At 59.7% G+C, this 16530-nt stretch overlaps 1 protein-coding gene across 1 annotated transcript; it reads right to left on the reverse strand.

Moving 5' to 3' along the window:
- Positions 1–3241: 3241 nt before the first annotated feature.
- CAPN11 (calpain 11) lies at positions 3242–16530 on the reverse strand. Its single transcript, XM_059835854.1, has 22 exons — positions 16491–16530; positions 13207–13489; positions 12544–12613; positions 10942–11060; positions 10666–10799; positions 10322–10490; positions 9650–9733; positions 9478–9563; positions 9192–9266; positions 8619–8779; positions 8370–8539; positions 8150–8161; positions 7648–7859; positions 7485–7524; positions 7153–7218; positions 6747–6804; positions 6584–6648; positions 5675–5743; positions 5465–5543; positions 4885–5001; positions 4751–4809; positions 3242–4498 (listed from the first exon to the last, which is right to left on the reverse strand). Exons 2-22 carry the CDS (start codon positions 13450–13452, stop codon positions 4472–4474), a joined length of 2118 nt encoding a protein of 705 aa, XP_059691837.1. The 5' UTR covers positions 13453–13489; positions 16491–16530; the 3' UTR covers positions 3242–4471.

Here is a 16530-nt window from a genome sequence, read left to right on the forward strand (position 1 = left end):
CCAGCACCCAGCCTGCTCCCAGGACAGCATCTCTGCGTCATGGGAGGGTGAGACCCTTGTGCCACCTCAGGGGCAGGCGCAAGGGACAGAGCAACCATCGGCACCTGCCAACGATTAAAGCGGCTGTTGCATGGTTAAGGGTCCAGAGGATTTAGCAGGGAGCAGGGATGCTGGGAAGAAGGGCACGACCCTTGGGCATCTCTTCACAAGGTGTGTGAGATTTGCTGCAAATCTTGCTCTGGGCATGGCACTGGGAGCTAACAGAAATGGGTGGGGGTCGGGGAAGGAAGATGAGAAGTGGCCAAGAGTCATTTCTGTGAGGAGACCTCATCCTTCTAGTGGGGACCTGAGAGGGCATTGGTGGTGGGGACACTGATGGCACCCGAGCGCCTGGCCCCGCGCAGGAGGAACGCGGGCCATTCCTGCCGGGGAGGGATGCAAGTGCTATAAATAGTTTGTTTAACACACCGTGGCCAGGCCCTGGAAAGCCCCAGCCCAAGCACATTCCCCGTTGCTGGCGCTGAGACGACAGCTGTCGAAAAAGGCCGAATCCAGCAGCTGCTGCCCCGTGCTGTCGGCCTCCACCCCGCACCCCCAGCCCTCTCGCTCCCCTCGCAGGGTCCTGAGCCCACGGCATCCCTTGGCACGGGTGCCAAGGTTCGCCATGGAGGTACCAGCTCTGTGCTGGTGTTGGCGCTGCTCCCCAGGCTGGCAGTGGCTGCAGGGTGCTCCCACAGCCCAGCTGCTGGTGCTGGAGGGGCAAGGAGGATGGGGAGGAGGCTTTCCTCCCTGACAGCCCCTGCAGCAAGGGGAACGCTGCCGAGCCTGGCTGGGAGCTGAGAGGCCATGCTGGTGGCAGCTGCTGCCCACACACGTGCCTTCAGCTGCGGCTCTCCCCAGTCCCGGCTCGGGCTGCTGGCCTGGGCCATGGCCTCCACCCGCCGGCTCCATTCACACAAAGGCCTCTTGTGCCCACGGGACTGACATTCCTGCGGCCGCGGGCCCGGGGCAGAGTGAAGCACAGCTGAGGGGGAGACAGGGCCAGAGCCCAGCTGCTGGGGCAGCTGGTGGGGCCAGGTGGGGACGGGTGGTGGTCCTGCCCCCCCGCCCCTCCTGGAGGATGGACATGAGCAACTGGTGGGAGAGGGGGGACCCCCAGGATGGGCAGGTGGCTCCGGGAGGCCGGGGCACAGGGTGCGGGAGGAGATGCTGGGGAGCAGGAGCAGTGGTGCTGTGCCACCCGGAGCAGTGGTACCTGCCCACCTTGGGCACTCCCACCCAACACAGACCCCTGGGATAGGTGTGGGAAAGGTGGGAGTGGGCTGGCTTTCACTAGCTAGTGCCCAAGGCAAGACAAACCCAAAGCTAAGAGCAGTTTTGGCCACATCTAGCCCCCAGCCCCTCTTGCTCCTCACCTTACACCAGCATTTAAGGACTCTGCTGATCCTCCTCCTTGTCCCCTTTGCAACAAGGGGGACGAGCCAGGCTACTCCTCGTGGCGTTAGCTGGCAGCTGGGGACCCCCTGCCTGCCAACCCCCTGCCGATACCGGCCTGCCAGCTGCCGGGGCCAGTGAGGGAAGGGATTTGGCAGCTGGCACCCAGAGGGAGGGAGGGAGGGGGCTTCTGGTAAGGCTACGCCGGGGGCACCTGTCATCCCAAAGCCAGGGCGTCACTGTGCCCTACAATCGGGCCTGTGTGCGCATGACAAGGCCCTGCAGCTGGGACAGTGATGACAGCTCTGCATGCTTGCCCCTGTGTCCCATCCCCCTGCCTCCAGCCCTTGTTTCCCAGGGGCTTTGGGGTTGCACGGAGGAGCAGGGAGCCCGGGCTGGCAAGCACCAACGCACCCACAGGGGGCAGCTTAGCTCACAGGTAGCCAAGAGCCAAGTGCCAGTAGCCCACCTCCATCCAGCCCTGGGGAGCCTCGGGAGGAGAGGGCAGCCTGGGAAGGTGGCTGGGGGTTTGCTCCCTCCTGCTGTTGCACCTCAGCTCTCTGAGCCAGGCTGGCTTGCCCCAGAGCTGAGTGCTGCCTTGTCATGGGGAGAGTGGTCCCGGAGAGCTGGGCTGGCACAAAGGGCACCCACGTGAGGGATATGGAGATGCCAGGAGGGTAAGATGTGCAAGGGCACTCCTCTTCCAAATGCTGAGCACCTAGGGCCATCTGGGCTTCGATGCCCTTCTGGGGTGTCAGCAAGGGGCAGGGTGCACACGCTGACAGCAAGTCCAGCTCTGAGCCATGCATCGAAAAGCACCACCTCCCAGCCCTCCGCTGTTGTTTTCGTGGAAGGCTTTTGCCTCTAGCTGTAACTTGCATGGCCTCAAAGGAAGCAGGGGAAAACTCTGACCTCCCACAGCCCCTACCCAGGGTCACATACCTCCTGTAGTCCCTTTCCAGGGTCCAGAGCTCCAGGCTGCCCTCCACTCCCACCCGCTCCACAGTTAACTCCATCCTATCCAAGCAGACCCTCTTTCCCCTCCCCAACCTCCCCAAGACCCATTTCTTTAAGAGCAGACCCCAGCTCTGCCACCAGCAGAGGAGACCTTGTCAAGGGGCCAGCCAGGGCAGTAAACCGTTAATCCACCCCAGTGCAAAGTCCGCTGGGCCAAACCTAGCCTCATCTGCCGTCAGCCACTGCCGGGCCGTTGGTAAGGCATGGGGACAGTGAGTTTAAACTGCTCCAGCCGCTTGCATGGCAGAGGCACCTGGCAGTGCCCTGGGGAGGCCTTTGGGACACTGTGGCCAGACCCAGGGCTCCCCTAGCTGAGCAGGAGCACGGCTGCACCCACATCCCTGGGGTAGAGGCTGGGGTGAAGCTGCCCCGGCCCCCCATCCCAGCCCGGTGCTAATGCACTCCTCCTCCCACTGACACCAGGGAGCAAGCACTGGCTTTTCCTCCACTTGAAAAATCCCTGGGATAACCAAAGAGCCCCGCTAGCAGCTTCTGCTTGCTCTCACTTTGAAGAGCAGTGCTCCCTTACACCTCTCTTTTAAATGGTGCTGCCCCTCTGTGTCAGTGTTAAGGCGCCCCTGCAAAGGAAGAGGCGAGTTTTATAAAATCGTAGGGGATATGGACCCCCGCATCCCCACGGCAAGACCTGTATCTGGTGGTGCTCCTCCACCCATGGCCCAGGCTGGGCAAGCAGCACGCCTTGGGCTTGGCTCTGCATCTCATTCCCCCAGCCCAGGCCATGGCAAGCAGAGGGAAGGCGCAACCCCCAAATCACTGCCTGGGCCACATGTCCAACAGATCTGGATTTATTCCTGGAGTGCGCAGTGAGTGGGGTGAGGAAGCAGAGCTGCCAGGCGGGCAGCAGTGGTTATTGCTGCAGGTGCATCCTCCAGCGATGACAGGGGTCTGGGGGAAGCTAACTGCCTGCCTGCATCTACAGGGCAAAGGACGGGCTGTCACCCACCACCAAGCTGGAGCCACCCCGTTACCCCAGAAGAAGGTGAGGGGAGTGGAGGAGCACAAAGTGCAAATATGTTGGCACTGGAGCCCATCCGCACTGGGCAAAGGAGCCTAAGGGAAGAGGAGAGTGTAGCAGTGTGGGAGGGTGAAGGAAAGGGGGAAAACCCTCACAACTGTGTGCAGAACACCCCCCCAAACCACCCCCCCCCTCCTCTCTGGGGGAAGGCATTGCCTTTTAGGTGCTGGCCCCTCCAAGCCCTGCTGTGGGCCATAAGCAGGGGCAGTGGAGGAGCTCCCAGGGATGGGAGGGGAAGCCAAGCCGTTGTGATGGTGGTGGCAGTGCTGTTCCCACACAGAAGAAAAGAGCTTCTGCTGCACTACAGGGTGGCACGTGTTCATGTGGTGGGGGAGCCCCCAAACATTCAGTGCTTAAGTTGCAGGGATGTGTTGAAGGCCACCTAGAAAGAGCCAGTGGCTCCATACTTTGGTCATGCTTAGTGGTGATGAGTGCAGTGCAAGGGCTTCAAGAAGAAGAGTATGGCCCTTCCTCCTCCCAGAAGGCTGCTCCGGCTCCCTGGGAACCCACTGCATCTGCCTGAGCAAGGCAGTACCTGCTGATGCTCCCAGGCCTGTGCAGAGATAGGCAATGCATGCCAGCAGGGATAGGACAACACTAGAGCAAGCGATATGAGTCCCCCCTCTCTTTCCCCTGCAACTCCTGCCTCTCTCTGCTCTGCAGCCAGCCCCCAGCCTGTTCCTTCACTCCCACCAAGCTCAGTGCAGGGTTGCACAGGTACCCCATGCTGCTTGCCCTCCTCCTGTTCGGGGGTGGGAGAGAGGAGGGGTGGGAGTGGAAAGAAGGCCAGCCCAGAAGAGGAGAAGGGCACCCCCTGCCTGCCTTGACCCCTGGTCCACCGGAGATGGTGGCATGAGGCTTGCTGGGAGGCAGGGCTGGTGGCTCAGCGTGGGATGGAGCAAGGGGGGAAGAGTATCCTGTGTCCACAGATCCAAGGGCCTGGCCTGCCGGGGTGTCCCAGCCACAGCAGATCTGTCATGGCTCCTAGCCGCACATCGTCAGCAGCAGCCACTGGGAAGGAGAGGGAGAAGGGATGAGCAAGGGCTGGTGCATTTTTGACATGCCCTCATTGTGTCAACTTTGACAGCCCTCCAAGAAACACAGAGCCTGCAGCAATCCCATTTTCTCATCTTTATCTTTTACGGGTTCTTTCCCTACCCCAGGGGCTGGAGGGCTTTCTACCATCCACCCCAGGTGCTCCATTCACTCTAATGCCTTGTCCCCTTGGCTCCCACCCCACCTCCCACTGCCCTGAGCTCTCACCTCAGAGAGGTTCATGACGGCGGTGCCAGTGCCTTCGGGGTCCATGCTGTGGAAGAACCCTGCAGGAGCACAAGAGCAAGGTGAGCAACGCATGCCTCTGCCCCTGCCCTCCCTGCCTCAGAGCCACCACTCACTGAACATGGCCTCCAGCTTTACAAGGCAGCAGACAAAGTTGTCAAAGTCCACACCCATGTCAGCATCTGCATAGCGGGCCACCACCACCTGATGCAGCTTGTTGTTCAGCTTGAAACCTGCAAAGTAGAGAGCAGTCAGCACCACAGGGAGGCAGGAAAGGAGAATGTAACTATGAAAGTCCCTGCCCCCACCCGAAGGGGCCACCAACCCCCTCAAGGAAGGGCACAGTGCCCAGCCTCAGCAGGAAGAGGGGATGCTCTCCCTGGAGCCATACGACTAGTTAACTTACTGAACCACCCCAGGCCTCTGCTTTGCCAGGATGGGATCCTGCAGGTCACAGGAGGACAGAGGCTGGGACCACCTTGTGTGCATCCCTAACTCTGAGGCTCCAGCACTTGGCACAGCTGGGTTGGAGAGAGGCCAGCGCAGACATGGGCCACATCTCACTACCACTACAGGTTGGCTCCAAGCACACAATACAGGCTGGTTTCACTCTTCTCCAGCTACTTGGGACAGGGTTCTGACAGCTGGAGCCCCCTCCCCAGCCCCCAACCCTGCCCCATCCTCCTCCAGACCTACCGGCTGACTCTAAAGCCATGCGCATCTCATAGGAGCTCATGGTGCCCGACTTATCCAGGTCATGCTGGCGGAAGATCGTCTGCAAAAACATCACAGAGGATGTGAAGGGCAGGGTCTCCTGTGGCCTCCAGCCTGGTTGTCCCCTCACCCTGCTGCCCCAGGAGGGGTGCTACCCCTGCGCAGTACACCATGGCCCCCACTCCCCCTCACCAGCCAGCTGCGGATCTTGTTCCACAGGATCTGGAACTCCACCAGCCCAAGGCGGGCACTGCCATCTTTCTGGGGAGCAGAGGGTCAAGGAGAAAGCAGCCAGCAAAGGGGGAGGCATAAAGGCAAAGCCATCAGATCCCAGCCACCTGAGGCGAGAAAAACCTGGCCACACTTGGCCTGCCCAATTTCCCCCCCCAACTTCCCCTCTCTGTCCTGCAGCATCAGCAAGATTGGAGCCCACAACCCGGTGGGGAAAGTGCAAGGCTTAAACTAGCTGCCATGCTACTCCCTGGGAGCAGCTGTGCTGCTGCTGTAGGAAGCACATCGCTGTGGTGTCCCTTGAGCAAAACCGGGCTGGCCTGCTGCAAAAGGGAAGCTGCAGGGCCAGGCTGGAGAAGGGCTCGGAGGTGCTCCTCTACCCTCGCCTGACCCCTCAGCTGCATGTCCTTGTGCAAGCAGGAACACAGGCTCCTGTTGCTTTACACCTCTCATCCTCAACTGCTGGACAGGGTGGTTTGGGTGGAAAGAAGCCCAACAGCCCTTGTTCCCTTCCAGGAGCGCCTCAAAGGCTGGGTGGCATCATGGCACATCAGGCGGGGAAGCCAGCAGGGAAGGGAAGGTTCCTGGAGGGGAAGGTTGAAGGTACGAGTGGGACTGGGCTGGGACTGGTGGATCCAGGGCCCAAAGCAAGCAGGGGAACTGATGGCCCTTTCCAAAAAAACTGCTGCTAAAGCCCAGGGGTGTAGGGCAGGTGGCCCTGAAGCCACAAGGACCCCTTCCTTCCTTCCTTCCCCTGACTGAACAGCCTCGGGACAGTTGGAGAGCCAAGTCCCAGCTCCTGCGAAGGCTTGCTGCCAGCAGTGTGAGCACCAGGGAAGCCGGCCTCTGCCCGCAGCGTCAAGAGGATACATCCATCAGGTTGACCATGTTGCGGCAGGAGTCCAGGCTGAACCCATCTGTCTTCAGATCTTTGTCTGAGGAGGAAGGATGAGGTTGAGCATGTGCATCAAAACCCAACCTGCTGAGCAGGCCTGGGCCGCAGGGAGCAAGGGGCGGGAAGGGCAGCACTTACGCCTAGCGATGACTCTGTTCAGAATAGTCCGGAGCTCGAAGACGCTGATTTCCATGTCCTGCAGCAGGATCAGAGTTAGCAGCAAGCTTTGCCTGCTCTCCAGCCCACTTGTGGCCATTCTCCCCCTCCTGCCTAAACATCTCTCCCTTAGTCACAAAACATCAGGGTGCCATTGCATTTCCTGCATGCCCAGAAGACTTTGGGCCACAGCTGGATGCCCCTTCACCAAATCTGCTCTTGTCACACCACCCCTGGGGGCAGCTGGGCTGAGCCGTGGCAGAGATGGACTTGTCTGCAGGATGGGACTGAGTGAGCGTGGGGTGGGCTGGAGCTCTCACGGCCAGGGCTCCCATCCTGTCTCCTTCCCAGGCCAGGGCCCCCCAGAGCTCAATGCAGTCGTACCCACCTCCCCTGCCAGCTGCTGGAACATGTTCTTGAAGCCGTCCTCTATGTCATCCTCAGTTATTTCCTCCTGGCGTGACGCAGGCCAGAAAGAAGAGGTTAGTGGTCAAACCCAGCCTCTGCCCTGCCTCCCAGGCTCAGCAAACCCAAACTGGAAAGGAAGCTCTTCTTTGTTCTTCTAATCTTTTTTACTTCCCACATCCCCATCACCTCGACCGTGCCAGCCCCTCTGCAACCACAGTGACATCCCAAACCCAGGCAGCCACCTCCTGCCTGCAGCTCCCCTCCAAAGCCCCAGAGCCTCAGCACCAACTGAACCAAAGTGGCGGCTCCTACCTCATCTGCCAGATCTGCTGAGATCTCCTCGTCCAGCTCTCTGCAGGCAGAAAGGAGGAAACCAAAGTGATGAGTAGGGTCCCCAGCCAGCAGGCTGCCTGCGGTGGGGAAATATCCCACCGCTCACAGACACAGGGCGTCCCCTGGCCAGGCAGGGACTCACGCTGTGTCCGACTGCTTCTCGGTGAAGACCCGCAGGACGAAGTCGGCCTCCTTGTGCGGCTCGAAGGTGGAGGGCACAACGATGTACTCACCGGGGGGCAGCCGGATCTGGTTGCTCACCTCCCGCAGGTTGATGAAGGTCTCGGACCGTGCCCGGGACTGGTTTCGCAGGAAGAAGTCCTTCTTCAAGTGCACGTTCTGGCTGCCCTGGGCCTGGGAGAATGAACGTGCTTGTGGACTACAGGCCCGCAATGAGGGGGACCCACAGGGAGCAGCGGGACCCAAGCTAGCCCCATTGGGCAGGACATCCCTGCCCTGCCCATCCCAGCAGGAGCCATCCCTCCTGCGTGGACCCATTAGCACCCTAGCCACTGCCAGCGAAGCGATAGCTCTGGTAGCTCCCCACTGGGTGCACATGCCTGTATGCATGTGCATTAACCCATTCCTGCCCACTCGTGCACTCCCCTCCAAGAGGGGGTAGGCTCTGGCAGCTCAGGACGTACCTCCTCAGGAACCTGCAGGGAGGAGAGAAAAGGGAAAAAAAATAATCAGAATCCCATTACCTGCCCCTATCCCTTACAGCATGGGACAGGGGACATTAAGCCACAGACCAGCCAAAGCAGGTGGAAAAGGTTTCCTTGAGGACTCGGATGCCAGGTCCAGGCAGGACTGGCAGGGCTGAGCTGGTCCCAAGGAAGCAGCATCGGGGTGGGCAGGGGTTACCTCGTAGACAGCGAAGCCGATGGTGTGCATGTCGCCCCCCACCCGCCGCTCCCGCCGCCGATGCTTCTGCATCAGAGCCACCAGGAAGCTGCAGGCCACCTCATCGTCCCCGGGGTCATCGTCCTCTTCCAGCAGCTTGATCTTAAACTGTGGATTGATCCAGAATGTGGCTGGTAGGAAGAGGACACATGGATAAGACACCTGGCTCAATCGTGCTGCCAAGAGCGGAGATGTGTGGGGGGGAGGTACCTGGGTGATTTCTGCAGCCCCCGGCAGTGCTCCCCCGGCGCCACGTGCCCTCGAACACCTGCGTATGCCACCTGCTGAGCTCATCCTTGGTGAGGGCATCAGGGGTCAGGTTGCAGATCTCCAGCCTGGAGAACTCCCTCATGAAGTCCCGGAAAGACATCCTGCAGGAGGCAGGCAGAGGCTGAGGCCAGGACACTGCTGGGGGGCAGGGAGGAGAGCACAAGCAGCTCTGGACCCAGCGAACATTTTGGGAGAATTAAGTGACAGCAAGATCTTTTACCCTGAGCATTTATAGCTCATTTAAATTCCACTGCTGGGTTTGGGGAAGAAGGGATGTTTACCCTTCCTAGATATTTATTTTGCATTAGTCAGGCTGAATTTCCTTGAAGATAGGAAAATAATTAACTAGATCACACGACAAAATGTTAGCAGGCTCTCCGGTGCTGGAAAGCCAGCTCATAAAAGCAGGTCATGCGTTTCAGGTGAAGCAGGACCATGAGATCTCTGCCCAGCTCCTCTGCCCCTTCTCAGGCTAGCTGCTGAAGATGAGCAGCATTTTGCTCTGGCACTCACCAGAACTCTCCATCTTCCATCTTCAGCTGCAGCTCTTCCCTGTCACCAGGGTCAATGTTCTCCCACTCGGAGGAGCTGGAGTAGCAGAAGAGAGACAATTAGATGAGGACTACTCAAGGTGATTCGAGAGCACTTCAGAGCTGGCCCTCAACTGCCCCCCTCGCCGATGCAAAGGGCACTGCACGCTGCAAACTTCCCCTCAGCAGTGCCGTGCACTCGATTGCTGTGTGTGCAGTGCCTGCTGGCCTGCCAGCAGCAGGACTGAAGTCCCATCTGTCCAACTCACCCATCGCTCCAGGCTCCAGTCCACTCCACCTGACCCCAGGGGTTTCTGATGCGGATAAGCTGTTCCTGCTGACCCCGGTAGTTCACCTGCCAGCCACCAGACACAGGAGGTTGAGCCCATGCCACTGGCCAGGCTATTTTACTGCTATTAAAGTCTCACATAGCCAACTCACGTCTCTGAAAGCTGTGACAGAATAGGCGTGGCCCTTCACCAGCTTCTTGAAGGTCACCGCTTCCATATCAAAGGCACTTGTGATCTGAGGAGATTGTGCAAAGCTCAAGTGAATACGATTAAATTCAGGTAGTCTTATCCCTTCTTCCCTCCACTGCATGGGGAATTCCCCTTGCTTTGCACTGCTCCAGCCAAGAAAAGCAGCAGGTACCAGCACCCTCTGCTCAAAGGCTGCTGACTGAAGACAACATAAAGACAGTTTCCCAGCCAGAAGACCCTGAAGGTCCATCAGGGAACCACCCAACTTCAGAAAGCAAGAAAAGGATTTCATGAGAGGGAATGGATGGAAAACCCTGCTCCAAGTCATTCTCAGATGCTGACGTAAGACATGGCCAGAGCTATAAGCAGACCCTTGTTCAACAGCCCACGCTTGAGATGGACATTTCCGCTCCATCCAAAGGAGCCGGTTGCCAGCAGCTGGGCTGCAGCCCCACTTGCTGTGCCCCAGGGCCACCAGGCTGGCTCTGGAAAGGGTGCTCTGCTAAGAGGGGAAAGAAGTAACCTCCTGCCTGGTGTTCCAGCGAGGGAACTGCTGACACGATCTCAGGCTGTGAGGCCTCACTTTGGTCGTTGCTGGGGCAGGGCCCCTGGCTCATCCAGGCGCACCACTTACATCGATGGAGCAGCCCAGCAGGGACCCCCTCTCCAGCGCCTTGCGGATGATGTGGCCCATGTTGCGTGGCGGCCGCTTGAGGTCGTACATCTCTGCCACGCCGCCGGTGAAGTCCTCGAAGCCCTCGGTGGTGCTGCCCCCTGAGAGCGACTCGTAGCAGCCGTTCAGCCTGAGCACCAGCCAGCAAGAGGGGCACGTGAGGTGACGAGGACATAGCACACTGCTGCTCCCCAGGCACCCAGCGCAAGCAGGGCCAGGGATAGAAGACACCTCCTCCCCTCTGCCCCACGCAGTGAGGTGCCCTGTCCCCCACCTGCCCACATGCCCACCATGGGGGTACTCACTTGGCATAGGCCTTCTCCAGCAGAGCACTCCAGAACTCAGTGCACTCTGCTGAGTGCACAAACAGGAGCTCCCCATCCTTGGTGGGCAGCTGGTCGTCCACCACCACGTCCACCCACTCACCGAACTGCCAGATCTGGGGGGTCAGGAGAGAGTGGGGTGAGCTTGGAGCATCACACGACCTCCTCATCCCCACCCCAGAGGGATGCCCTCAAGCCACCACCCTCCCTCCCACCCCCAGCCAACCAGCTGTGGAGGGCCAGGAGCTCCCAGCCCACCTGGAAGTGGAAGATGCCAGCATAGTCCTCCTGGAAGCTCTGCCCATGGGGCACCACGCGGTGCAGGAGCTCCTCATTGAGTGTGAGGGAGCCGATGGCAGCCAGCAGCCAGCAGTCACCTGGGGAAAGAGAGGAAGCCAGTGTGAGCACCCACCACCTCCCCAGCTGGTAGGGTAGGCAGCGGATGTGTAGGAGTCCACGGTGTGCTCTCCTTGCAAATGTTTGGGGCTCCCCAGCTCAAAAAGCATGTGGAGAAACCAGAGAGGGTCCCGCAGACAAATGGAGCTCAGAGAGCCAGGCTTGTTCAGGCTGCCTCGGCGAGAAGTATTAGCTCAAGGCAACAGTGAATGATCCTCCCTGGCCTGGAGCCTGTGTCCCTATCACCACCTACAATCAGCACCAACAGCCCCCTCCTGGAGCCGTATATCTAGACCTTCCCGAGACTCATTCGTATGACTGCCCTCCACATCTCAGACAGTGGAGTTCTGCAGCGGAATTACACTTTGCATTAAAAAAACCCCATTTTGTCAGGCGAGAGGTTTAATGCTGCTGCCCCAGCTTCTCAAATTGCTAGCAACACCACCACACTTTTCCTTCCAAGTGCTCTTAACCACAAGTGCTGCTCCAGGCCAGCACTGCGCTTTAAATTCTTTGCCTTGGTTCCCCTTTCTTTTTTGCCTTTGAAGCCTGTCACACCTTAGCCTTGAGCCTGGATAACCTGTACCAGGCTGTGGTTTGACAAAATGGCATTTCAGACTTTTTAATGACCAATTGAACACCACCGCACTGCTCTGGGCTGTAAACATGCTCCAGTTACCACCTCAAGTTTGTTCTAATTACTGGATGCATTAAATGTGGTCAGCCCTGAAACCAGCATACTATGTGTGCTAACATACACAATACTCCCAGTCAAGTGCCTAACTTGATCCAGATACGGATGACACTCTTGGTGGTACCCAGATCTCATTCTGATGACCACAAAATCCCAGTTGCCAGTCCTGCCAGCCTACAGAGCCCATTAACACTGCTCTCCTTGTCTCAGTGCCTTTGCTTTGGGAGACACCCCTGGAGAAATTACAGATCACCACTTGTACTTCATAGCTCTCTTCTCAATTCCCTTCTGCCACACTGTGTTGCTTTGCAAGCACTTTGTCATGACCAGCACATCCTCACCTCAGTTTATTACTGTCATCCAGCTGCCATCCCTCACCATTTACCAAAGCAGGGAGCTCTTTGGAGCAGCTCCTGGCGTTGTTGTTGGCACACGTCAGGCATGGATCCACCCAGCATCTCCCCTGATCTTAGCATGGTCAGGCTATGCACACGTCAACCCATTCTCATGGAGCCTTAGTCTAGAGCCAGCAGTAGGCACAGGGTGGCCCCCGCCTTCCAGCTTCCACCACACTAAATGGGAAGGGAGGCTTTGGTACAGAGATGGTTGTGCAGAGGCTGGCACGAAAATGCGCTGCACGGGCCTGGGGAAAGGTGCTGTGAAACTGGTCCACCCTCAACCTTATACAAACACCTCTTCACCAGCCACGCCAACCCTCCCCAGCCACTGCTCTCTGGACCAAGGTCCAGGCACAGAGCTCCAGCACTCACCCAGAGCCCCCTGGCAGATGTCCGTCCGGGTTGCACCACCAACGATGAACTGAGGGTCCTCCACTAATTCCTGCAGGAGGAGGAGAAAATCAGATGCTGGTGCTGGATCTCAGCAGGGCCTGGGCTTCTGGGGGGCTGGCACCCCCTGCAGCTCTGACTCGGGAGGAAGGGTATACGGTCCCCAAGAGATGCACCCCACCTGCCCTCTGCCAGGGAAATCCGCTTAACTGCAATCCCAAGGCCATCACAGTAAGGCAAGGCAAGATCTTCTGCTGTAGCCATGGGAGGACATGGCTAGACAGACTAATGGCATTCCCCTTGCACTTGTGGCACCAGAGGATATACACCCTCAAAAGCCCCTGTCACCGAGGGTGACACATCCATGCCACGACACCTAGAAGCAATGACATAGCCCACCCATTTTAAAGCCCACGGTCTGCTGCCCAGAGGAAGCAGGGCCTGCTAGAAATGACGCTTTTCTGAGCAGACACTCATGGGGCATTGCTCTAGGCCCTTGGGAAAGGATGCTATGAGGCACTCCAGGGACTTGGAGCACTGAGAAGAGCAGGCCAGGGCCAGGCCACAGCTTGGCAAACCACATCTGCAGACACTGCAGGGCAGGGACGCCAGCCCAGCCCGAGGAGAAGCAAGCCCAGCACTTACCGACGGACGCTTCCACTCCACTCCCCGCGTCTTGCTGGAGTGTGGGCCCAGCTCCTTGAATCCGAGAGCAGAGGGGCCGGCTGGAAACTGGGGGTCCCTAAAGAGGGTGCCGCTCTCAATGCACTCCTGTTTGAGGGCCTCATAGTCCTGGTTGAGGTACTTGATGGCGTTGTTGTGTTGGCCGACCCCCTCGGCTCTCAGGCGGTCCCTCTGCAGACGGGCAGCCATCCCACCAAAGGGCATCATGGCTGGGCACCGGCAGCGCTACCTTCAGCTCCACTCCCTGCAACAAAACGGGCATGGCCGGACTGAGGCAGGGCCCGGTACCTGTGCACCCCCGGGGACGTCAGCCATTTCACACAGTGCCAGGCTTGGAGGCTGGATCCCCAATTCCCCAGCACCCCCACGGCAGGGACCTTTTCTGTCAGCATTGCCCCGGGGCAGAGAACAGAGCCGGCACACAGAGCATCCCCAGGGTGGGCCCATATGCCAGGAGGACCTCCCCAGATCCCATCCCTGGCAGCAGCCCCGTTCTGAGCCATGGCCTTCAGCCCGGCCATCGCAGGGGACACCAAAGGAGCGGAGCGGCTTTGAGGGCTGTCTGGGAGGAGGCAGCCCACCAATGGCCAAGCCATGGCTCTCCTGTCCTGTCCAGTCCCTGCTGTGCAGAAAGGCCGAGCCCGGAGGAATTTCAGGCACTTTCCACCCCGACAGCCTCTCCTCCAGGCGCAGCTTTTCCGGGACCTTCTCTCATCCTGGCTCCTCCTCGCCCGTCACAGCCGGGAGGGCGTCAGCGGCTGCTCTACAGCTTCTCCCAGCCCCGGGCGCCTCTCCTTTTCCCTCTCAAGCTGCCCCGGCTGCCTGAGCCCTGAGTCAATAGGACCAGGAAGGGAGGAGCCCAGCGGGGCGAAGACACAGCTCTATCTACGGGGCCAGCGGAGGACGAGGGAAGGAAGAGGCGGGACGGCACACATGCAGGGAGGGTGACTCAAGCCTCGCCGGTGGCCCGCAGAGCAGCCTGCTGAGAGGCACCGGGGAAGGGATGCGGGGTGCAGCAGGGCACCCCAGGACCAGGAGACTGGGGCAGGGCAGACCCCCCAGAGCCCCCCCACCGCACCGGTCCCTTGCCCTGGTGAAGGCCTTGCCACAGGTCTTCCTCCTGGGGTGTTTAACCGGCAGCTCATGGCCAGGCGCTTTGAACGGGCGTGACACAGCTGCGGGGCATGCCTGGCCCCGAAGCCCTGACCCACTGCACCTGCTGCAGTGGGGCAAGCCCCAGCTCCCCTCCCTGCGCCCAGCTGCCCTCAGCCCTGCTCAGGCACCTATGGCAGGACCCCGCGCTCACACCCACCGCACTGCCCAGGCTGGAAGGGGCCCCGGGGGGCTGTCTGGTCCAACCCCCATGCAAGCAGGGTCACCTGCAGCAGGGCAGTGGGGCAGGTGCCACCACCACGGGCCCACCAGCGTTTGCAGCTTAGCCTGCCCCACTCCCCAGCCATCTCAGGTCCTGCTCGGCAGGGCTGTTGCTGAATACTCCAGAGGTTTCTCTGAGCAGTCCTCAGGTAAATAACCCAGGAGCCAGCAACCCACTCAGAGCAGCAGGCTAGGATGCCAGTGCTGGCCTGCTGCCTCCCCAGCGCCCCGTCCCAGGGGAGCGGTGTGCAGCCTGGCTCCGGAGAGGCAGCTCTCCTTGTCCTAAAGTGCTGTGATAGCTAAGGGAAGGCAGGCAACAGCAAAAAGGGTGCAAGCTCTTGGCATGTGCTTAGGGCATAAACCCGGCTGCTAACCTAAGGGGCTGCCCTAACCAGAAGCTTTTCAGGAGGAAAATCTACTCCTCCCCATCACTCCACCTGCTCTGGGATGCCCTAAACCCACTATCCTTCTACAAGGCAGTGCCAGCCCTTCTCTCCTCTACGATGGCTCCAAATCCATGGGGTGCAGCCCTTTTCCATCATCTCCTCCCTCCAACTCCTGCTCTGCAGCCAGCACCCTGGCAGCCTCTCCCAGCAGTGAGGCACTCGTTGCCTGCAGAGCTGGTGGGATGGCTCCTCCAGTCCAAGTCGCTGCCCAGAGCCTAGAGGGGCTGCGGGAGGAGGAATCCCAAATGCAGCTGCCCACACAGCCTCCAGCTCCCACCTCCCCATCACTCACACTGCAGCCCGCCAAGGGCTGGGGAACTCCCCCTGCCCACAGCCCCTGCCAGGCTCTCTGCACCCTTTCCCACCCTGCCTACTGGCACTGGACATGGCCGCAGACACGGGGAGCTATGTGCAACCCAGACACGGGCACCGTGCAAGTTATTCTTAGCTCTGTGGCTCAAAATACTCGGGAAGGTTGTGCTCAGTGGCAGATGGAGGTCACGCAAGCGCAGAGCGAGGAAAAGCATTTCAGACCCCAGGATGGGGCAGGAGCTACACTGGGCCTTAAGCGATGGGGTTGGTTGCTGACACTCCCCACAGGGTGATGCTGATGGACACTGCAGGTCCTCCAAGGGGGGAGGAAACAGCATGCAGACAAGCCAAGCCCCCAGGGCAGTTTTCCACACCAGGCAACATCCAACCACAGTATTATGCTTTCGAGTATTGGAGGCACCTCTGATCCCTCCCAGGCGGCAGCAGAAAGACATGCTGGTCCCCACAAGGTCCCCAATACCTTGTGCACCTTAGCACATACTGAAAAACCCCTGGACAGCATCATTGCTGAAGTCCAGCCAAAAATCTCTGCAGACCTCTGGTTCGCCGGCTGCTCGCGGAGATCGAAGAAAGGGGGAGCTCCCTTCCTTAAAACCAGCCAGGCCCAGACACCGCATCCTGCCGCATATTCAGCTCAGGGCAAGGGGCCACAGCCGTCCGTATGGACCCACACTGCGCAAGCAGCTCTCAGGCCCTTCCCAGCTCTCCGGATGACAAAGATCCTCCTTTCCCACAAGCTCCCCTTTATGTTCCCGCATCCCCTCGAGGAGATGCGGCATCGGCTTGGGGTTGGCATCGCATCCCGGGTCGCTGCTCTACCCAATTTACTCACCGCCCTGACTGGGAAGCCTCCGGGTGTCTGCGGCTGCGTTATCTAATGCAAAAATCCCCGCGGATAAAAAGGGGTTGGGGGGGATAGGCAAGCCTGGAGCCGCTCAGAGCTCGGGGGAAGCAGCCGGGCGGGCCCCCGCCGCCGGGCGGGCAGAGCTCCTCCGCCGCGGGGGCGGACGTCCCTGCGGCGGCGAAGACCCCCCGGTGCTAAGCCCGTGCTGGGGGTCGGATAAGGGGGGGTGGGGGGAGGGATGGACTTACGGAAGCTGCCGCCGCCACCGCCCTGCCCGCTACAGCCCAG

The sequence above is a fragment of the Gavia stellata genome, chromosome 2 (assembly GCF_030936135.1).
Source record: "Gavia stellata isolate bGavSte3 chromosome 2, bGavSte3.hap2, whole genome shotgun sequence".
In the NCBI taxonomy this organism is placed as follows: Eukaryota; Metazoa; Chordata; class Aves; order Gaviiformes; family Gaviidae; genus Gavia; species Gavia stellata.

Bases quoted from the DNA above. Each gene is read 5' to 3' on its own strand.
- CAPN11 (XM_059835854.1), bottom strand. From the start codon at position 13,452: ATGATGCCCTTTGGTGGGATGGCTGCCCGTCTGCAGAGGGACCGCCTG. The intron at 10,491-10,665 runs GTGAGTACCCCC...GCTGGTGCTCAG, and splicing joins CTGGAGAAGGCCTATGCCAA to GCTGAACGGCTGCTACGAGT. The intron at 9,267-9,477 runs GTGAGTTGGACA...CTGCTACTCCAG, and splicing joins ACTGGAGCCTGGAGCGATGG to CTCCTCCGAGTGGGAGAACA.